An 8,505-nucleotide genomic window follows, 5' to 3' on the forward strand; every position below is an offset into this window, starting at 1 on the left:
ACACACACACAAACACACACACACACAAACACACACACAAACACCCGCACGCACACACACACACACGCGCGCGCGCGCGCGTATATGTAATAACAGTACCTATTGTAAAAGTATAAGAAATATACAGTTTAATTAATATAAACAATTAATAATTAATAAAAAGGTTATAATAGTAAAGTAATATAGTAAAAGAAGCAAAGAAAGTGTGCGTGCGCGCGCGCGCATGTTTGTGTGTGTGTGTGTGTTAATTATATAAAAAGACAATAAGATTTATCAATATTTATAATACATAAACAATGCGTTATTTTTTATTTTAAAATATAATCAAAAAATCGGGTCATTAAAATGAACTTTCTTGTCAGTATGTGTGTATGTGCAAACGTGAAGATTTTTTATATTAATTATACCAATATTTTAAAAATCTTTTTTAATAAAATGACATAACAGATAAAATAAATCAACAAATTAAAATACAATATCAAGAATCCTCTTCTAAAAAGGAGATGTGAAGTTTATTGTTGCCGCTTTTCCGCGATGCTGATTGGTTCTCTTGCTGCGCTTACTTCATTTGCAGCTGTCATTATATATTTTGACAGTTGTGTGTATCATGGAGTTAATAGCGTAATATTAATAGCATAATGTTAAAGCTAAATAGCGCGCGCGAAGCGCGCGTCTGTATGCAAAATAAAAAATAATTACAGTAGCCAATATAAATATTTTATTTTAAATTACAACAGGAATATTTGATTTTTACGTAGATTTTGGTTGGTGAAATGACCGTCACACACACACGCGCGCGCGAACGTGCGCGCACACTTAACATCTTTAAAAACATATTTTTCTAAATAATTTTATTACAAAACTTATTTTAACAATTCATAAATATATAATTAAAATATATATATCTTTTTAATTTGTTAACGTACTACGTAAACATTTGTTCATATCACTAGCTTCAGAATATTAATAGAAATTATCTTCATTACCATCATTATTTTACTAAAGAAATAATGATTTTAACTTCTAACCCATCGTGTACCATTCAATAAGTTTATTTATATTAATATCTACATATACACATATATACAATGGCAAAACTCTTATTTATATGGTTAAATTTTTTAAAGAGTTTAATTTCTATTAAATATAACCAAAGAAAGATTCTGTTTTTTCGCACGAGTGGTAAATGACGTTGCAATAGAAAGAACCATATATCGAAGAATTTCAACATAACGGAGGACCTCAATTCGTGCGAATATTGTAGTATTTTCAATTTACACACGAGATTGCACGTAATTGAAATGGAGCGTTAATTTCTATTCCAGTTTGAACGAGAACTCTATTTTTGGCTTTAAACGGCTTCTATTCTAAACCCCGGTGTAAAATCAATGAAAAAACTCGGATTTTTGTTCACGATGCTTTGTTCGTCGTTGCATTAAGTTGAATACAAAGCGTTGATCCAACGATTGCAAAAGCATTTATACTTTACCAAAATATAAAATATGTATTTTAATGTTATATACATCAGTTGTTATAACATAGCGACTATTACTTTACATTGGAATTTAAGAATGACTTTTAATAATGCAACAGGTACAATTTATTGTTTATGCATATTGGATTAAATTTTATACCATTTGATCAACCAACAACACATTTAATAGAATAAATAAATATTTCTATTTATATATTATAAATTATTCGTGAAAGAATAACTTATTATGATGAGAAATAATAAGCTCATGATTCTGAATTAAACAAAAAATACAAATAAAATAATAAGCTATTCGTTTTTTCTAATTAAATATATAGATAGTTACAAAGATTTATATAAAAGTATAATATTAAAGAGTTAAGTAATATTAAAGTATAATATTAAAGAGTTAAGTAATATTAAAGAAAAATAGTAAGGACCAAAATTGCAGTAGATTTTTTATGTAACCCGTCGTTAGGCCTCTAAATCTTCTCATAACTTACAATTAGTAATCTCCATGTTAAGTTGCGTACCAGGCCTCAATTAAAATGGTGCAAATTAGAAATTTGCACTTGGCTTCCTCATAGAGGAAGTGACGTCTTAAGATGCTAATACAGCCCTCTGATTGGCTGATGACGCCTTAAGACTATACTTAAGACGATCTTGAATATAAGACCCGACTATGAATACCGGTCTTAAAGAATTATATAAAATAGAAATAGAGAAGACTGAAGAATATAACAAAATTAAAAATAGACCGATATCTTAAAATTTACAGAAGTTAAAGCTATTACAGACATTTTTCTAAAAATTAGGGACCTTTGATCGCGTATAAAGCTGAGTCTAATCAACCAAATCTTAAATAATTATATATGAAATAGGGGTAGAAAAAAGACTGAAAAATATAATAAAATTAGAAATAGATCGATATCTCCAAATTTGCGGAAATTAAAGCATAAACAAACATTTCTGAAAAAATTTAAAATTTTATTAAAAAAGAAACCCTTGATTATTAGCAATTTTTATTAATTCTATTATATTCATCAGTTTTTTCTACCCCTATTTCATATATAATTCGTTAAGATTTGGTTGATTAGTTTTGGAGTTATAGAAATTTCGGTAAATTTGGCACATATACACACACACATACATACAGACATTTTTTAAAATTGCAATTTTTCGACGTTTTAGAACATTCTGAACACATTCAGAAAAACAAAAAAAAATTTTTTTAACGAAAACAAAGCTTCCTCTATGAGGAAGCAAAATATATATTTTTTATTTAAACAAAATATTGTTGTTTAATGCGCACATACGAGAACGCAACATGAATATAAACAAAACGAGATTTTATTTGTTGAAAAAATATATAATAAATTATTTGTTTTAAATATGTTATAGAAAATATAACATATTTTTAAAACAAATAATTTAATTAATCTTTTAATTTGTGAAACATCCATTCCCAACTTTATTACATCAAAAATTCTTTTTGCACATCGCCATAAATATAATCAAAGAGAATATAGTGTAATCAGAATTTTATTAACAACGTGATATTTATGCTGGGTGGGTACGCATTTATTCATAGTTTGTCATACACGACAGAAATACGTTAGCACATCTTGTCGCTACATATTTTCAATAATTTTTCGAAGCTACAAATCTCGGTGTTATCGTATTCAAAATATGCGAAAAAACAAATATTTAAGTATAAATCTAACAAATTATTTCAGAAAATTTTATTAAGAGGCAAACGTATGAAAAAGGGGTATAAAACCGTAACAAGGTGTTCGTGTCAGTTTCTGTATATGGGGCATTCTCTGTCAACCGGACACCCCCCCTTTGCCCAAAATTTGTGTCGACCGATTGAGGTCAATAAGGGCTCAAATTGTAGGTAATGATATGTAGTTTTTTGTACCGTGTGGCCTTTTTGAGAATTCAAGATGGCTATCAAGGTGTCACGATAATAATCGGAGAAAACAAGAAAAAAATCAGTAAACGACTTTCCGTATGCCACACGATCAATCAAAGAAGCTCTAAAACTATTGATGGGATGGTTTTTAAGGTCGTTGATTACAAAACTGAAGTAAAAATTCTAAAATTTAAAATGGCGGATTAAATATGGCGACCAAAACCGCAACGGCACCTTCCTATGTTCCGTAAGGCTGCTCGAATGGGCACTGGTTACGAATTTGCTACCAACATTGAAAATTCAAGCATTTTCCGACCAGTTAAAGTAAGACTAAGCGTTGTCCGACCAGTTAAGGCAAGACTAGGGGACTGGATAAAGAATTTTACTTTATATACCCTAAGCAGCCTTAAAGGGCGTTTTGAAAGGACGTACCCAACCCTAACCTCCAATTCATCCACTACCTTACTGTTTCCTTTTTTTGGACACTCTCTCTCTCTCACGACACTCTCTTTCTCACGACACTCTCTCTTTCTCTCTCTCTCTCTCTCTCTCTCTCTCTCTCTCTCTCTCTCTCTCTCTCTCTCTCTCTCTCTCTCTCTCTCTCCTCCTCTCTCTCTCTCTCTCTCTCTCTCTCTCTCTCTCTCTCTCTCTCTCTCTCTCTCTCTCTCTCTCTCTCTCTCTCTCTCTCTCTCTCGTGAGTGCACGTCTGTTTTGTCGCTCTCTGGTTGCTGGAGCACGTCTCTGCCTCTTGCTGCCTTCGGGCTGTTTACTGTTGCAGGAATAAGCAAGTTTTTACTGCTTGTCACGTTCTGCATTAATTCAATTCTGAACTTGCAAGCTTTCTGCCACAATTTTTGGGTGCCAATTCTCTTGGAATTCCAACCTCACTTTCTGTACTATCGTCAAGGTGACAAGGATCTCGGGTGCGCATGCGCCCGCCTTTGCTGTCCTCTCCTGTGGTTGGCTGCTATTGGCTATACATCATCTGGTTGCTATTGGCTGTACATTATCTGGCTACATCGGTCAAGTCCACAAGTGCGGCATCCTTCCATGCCTGCTGCCGCAACGGTGTGCCTAGGGACTTATTACAGTGTGCTTGGTGACCTTTGGGTTGACTGAGCGACTGATTCTGCTGCCCGACTGGGTGTACCTAGAGACTTTAGCTATTACCCTTAAGTGATTGCGCGATATACACAAACGATAACACATGCAGCCTACGTGCGCTAAGTGCAAAAAGTCAATTGCCGGCAGGTCCGTTGAGTGTGAGGGGTGCAGAAGGGTGTTTCATCCGGGCTGTGTGAAATCATATTCTGTAACTAGATACGCAGATGCTTGTTGTAGAGCTCTGCTTTTATCACTAGATATACCAGTGACACCAAGCACGGAAAAGAGTGCGCTTACATTTAACTTCCCAGATATGGCGTCTCCTGCCAACCCTAGCACTCAATCGAGCTCACAAACCATGACGAATGAGCTACTGCAGAGACTGGGTGATAGATTGGCTGACTTCATTGAAAGTCAGCAGCGAACCAATAAGGAGATAACTGACAAGCTTAATAATCTCAACCGCATTGCTGACATGGTGTCAGAGAACAGCAAGCGCATTGCTTCATTGGAGCAAACAGTCTCTGCATTGGCGCATGAAGTCGTGGAGCTTAGGGAAACAAGATTACCTTCGTTGATCCCGAAGGATCATGAGATGTCAGATGTTGAGCTAATTGTCTCGGGAGTGCCTGCGGTGTCACAGGTCACACCTGACAGGCTTGTGCGGAATGTGTTTGAAGCCCTTGATATCGGGGATCTCACATGTCATATCTTAAACGTGAGATCCATGGTTCGGAAGTCAACTTTAGATACGGGCCGCGATCATTCCTCGCGTGCGGATGAAATTGTCTCGTTGGCTGTTACATTGACCTCCAGTACGGTGCGAAATGAAGTCATGTCAAAAATGCGAAATAGGCGTGTGCTCAAACAAAGTGAGATATGCGGAAACGAATCAAATCGAAGAATCTATGTGAATGAGATGTTACCCAGGGCCACGTATGATCTGTTGCAATCGACTAAGCGCATTGCAAAGGAAAGGTCCTATAAATTTGTTTGGACCAGACGTGGTTGCATATGCGTTAGACACTCGGAAGGCAAGCCTATCATCAGTATTGGCTCGGAATCTGATCTTACGAAGCTGGTTTGACCATGCCGAGATGACTGTAGGACGCATGTGAAATGTGAAAAATCTCTTATGTTGTCAACTCAGTTTCGTGTCGCCCAGTTTAACGCCAACTCCCTTCACGGGCATATTGATTTTATTAGGATGCATTTCGCTACTGGCTTCTTTCATGTCATCTCGGTGTCTGAAACATGGCTGCATTCTGACGTCTCAGATGCTCTTGTGGCCCTGGATAGCTACTTCTTGATTCGTCGCGATCGTGAGGGTAGACGAGGTGGGGGAGTCGCCTGCTTTGTTCATGATTCATTGAGGGTCAAAGTTATCGATGTCTCTGCCACGGGGGCTGACATCAGCTCTCCAGAATATCTCATTCTAGAAATCCGCTTGCCCAATAATGAATCAGTACTATTCGCCTCAGTATATAGAAGACCTAAAGGTCTTCTTTTACATGAATTTGCTGAAGCTCTCACGAGTGTGTCACATCTGTATAAAAATATAATTATCGGAGGTGACTTGAACTGTAACCTCTTATCGACTAACTTTGAAGCCAGCCATCTGCGTGATTTACTGTCGGGTATGTCTATGAACATTGTGCACTCTGGGGCTACATACCATACGGCTACTGCCGATTCGTGGTTGGACGTTCTGGCTGTGGATGATGGCGATAAGGTTCTGGCGTTGACGAAGTCTGAGAGTCCGTTTATAGCTGGTCATGATCTCTTGGAACTAACGCTCTCACTTGGAGCAAGCCAGACTACTAGGCGTTCTATTACGAGACGTAACTTTAGGAGTATCGATGCCGACGAGTTTCGAGGCTGCCTACAGTCTATTATGGGCAGTCCTGAGTTCCTTGGGCGTATTCAGTCCATAGTTGACTCAGATGATGGTAGCTGTGTCGATGGCCTTTGTGCGGAGTTGTCGGGGGCCATGATTGAAGTGCTTGATACTTTAGCCCCAGCGCGTGTGATTGTAATTAAAAGGCCACCGGCACGGTGGCTCTCTGAAGATCTCAGAGCACGGTTATGCATGCGGAACAAATTGTATAAACAAGCTAGGCGCTCGAACTGTCTACTTGACTACGCTGCCTATAGATTGTTCAGGAATCAACTCAATATGGATATTAAGCGTGCTAAGAGTGAGTTTCACTACAACTCTCTTATTAGAATCACGGACTCGGCTAAGCTTTGGAGAGAACTCGCACGACTTGGCTTAATAAAACAAACTCTAGTCTCTCCATTGCACTTCTTTACAACTAATCAGTTGAATGCGTATTTTGCTTCGGTCTCAGGGGCTCAACTGCCTTGTTCGTACGCTGACATGGTCTCATCTATTGTCCATATACCCCGACCAGCACTGCGACTGGAGTTCAATTTCTCAGAGATACAGCCGTGCGATGTCTATAAGATTATTGCCAATGCGCCCCTACACTCGTATGCATCAGGTTCAGATGGCATCCCACTATACGTTCTGCGGATTGCTTGGCCCGTTATTTCCTCGGGGCTTACTGAACTGTTCAACCGATCGTTAGCGACTTCTACATTCCCGTCGGAATGGAAGCGTGCATTTATTCGCCCGCATTCGAAAATTCGAAATCCACAGTCTCCGTCTGACACGAGGCCGATTGCGAATCTGCCTGAGTTGTCGAAAATTCTTGAGAAAATTGTTGCCTCGCAAATTGCGCAGTATTTGGATGAATTCGACCTGCTAAATCCCAAACAATCAGCCTATCGTCCGGGACACAACACTCAGTCTGCTCTCTTAAGAGTATGCGATGATATCAGACAGGGAATCGACAATGGTCAGATTACAATCATGATACTTTTTGACTTTAGTAAGGCGTTCGACACGGTACCACATCCCAAACTTTACATGAAGCTGAAAGAGATTGGTTTCTCTGATGCCGCTATAAATTGGATTTTCTCATACCTGACAGGCCGTTCTCAAGCAGTGATTGATGAACTCGGTAATATCTCTGAGTGGCTATTTACGTCATCCGGAGTGCCGCAGGGCTCAGTGCTTGGTCCTCCGTTATTCTCTCTATATATTAATGATATAGGCCGTGTTTTGAAATACTTACATCATATGATATTTGCAGATGACGTTCAGGCCTACCTCTTGTGTTCACTGGCTGACATTGAGCGCGGTCTCGAACTGGTAACTAGAGATGCGAATGCCATTTTTACCTATGCTGAAGCAAATGGTCTTAAGCTCAATCCGAGTAAGTCTAAAGTTATTATATTCGGTAGTCAGGCCAATATAAGTAATATCGATCTCAACCAGTTGATGCCTGTAGTTGTAAACGGTGCACCCATACCTTTTGTGAGTGAAGTTAGGAATCTGGGTGTCATTCTTACATCCAATTTGTCTTGGAAGAAGCATATCTCGCTCATCTCTCAGAAGGTTCATCATGCGCTATATAATCTTAAATTCAATAAGAATTCTCTCTCGACTGCGCTAAGAACAAAGCTTGTCGTCACTTTGATTATGCCTCATATTGATTACTGCTGTCTGGTCTATCACAGCATGACCGACGAGTTGAATACGAGATTACAGAGGCTAGTAAATTGCTGTATCAGATTTATATACAATCTTAGACGTGATGAGCATATATCACCGTACAGACGGAAATTGGGATGGCTCCGTGTCGAGAATAGAAGACTCTACTTCATGGGCTGCCAGATGTATCGTATACTCCACATGCGATCGCCTTCTTACCTTCGTGAGCTTTTCACCACTCCTGATCCATTGTTGAGGAGATCAGAACGTCTGGTTGCCCCCACTCAGACCTTCTACATTCCTGCTCATAGAACAGCTACATACAGGAATTCATTCCATATCTCTGCAATCTATTTCTGGCATTCTCTACCCAGCAACATTACGACTGTATCCTCTTTTCCAACTTTTAAGATTCTTCTCCGATCATTTCTGCGGGCATCTGAGTTAGACTGA

General features: G+C 38.4%; 2 protein-coding genes across 2 annotated transcripts; both read left to right on the forward strand.

Moving 5' to 3' along the window:
* The first annotated feature begins 4,806 nt into the window (after positions 1 to 4,806).
* Positions 4,807 to 5,580, forward strand: LOC139819262 (uncharacterized). Its single transcript, XM_071788469.1, has one exon. The coding sequence runs from the start codon at positions 4,807 to 4,809 to the stop codon at positions 5,578 to 5,580; it is 774 nt and encodes a 257-aa protein (XP_071644570.1).
* Positions 5,581 to 5,700: 120 nt separating this feature from the next.
* Positions 5,701 to 8,505, forward strand: LOC139819263 (uncharacterized). The gene has a single exon (XM_071788470.1). It carries the CDS (start codon positions 5,701 to 5,703, stop codon positions 8,503 to 8,505), a length of 2,805 nt encoding a protein of 934 aa, XP_071644571.1.

Source organism: Temnothorax longispinosus, chromosome 9 (assembly GCF_030848805.1).
Source record: "Temnothorax longispinosus isolate EJ_2023e chromosome 9, Tlon_JGU_v1, whole genome shotgun sequence".
In the NCBI taxonomy this organism is placed as follows: Eukaryota; Metazoa; Arthropoda; class Insecta; order Hymenoptera; family Formicidae; genus Temnothorax; species Temnothorax longispinosus.

What these genes read in the sequence shown, in the direction of transcription:
- LOC139819263 (XM_071788470.1), top strand. Translation starts at nt 5,701, where the DNA reads ATGCATTTCGCTACTGGCTTCTTTCATGTCATCTCGGTGTCTGAAACA.
- LOC139819262 (XM_071788469.1), top strand. Translation starts at nt 4,807, where the DNA reads ATGGCGTCTCCTGCCAACCCTAGCACTCAATCGAGCTCACAAACCATG.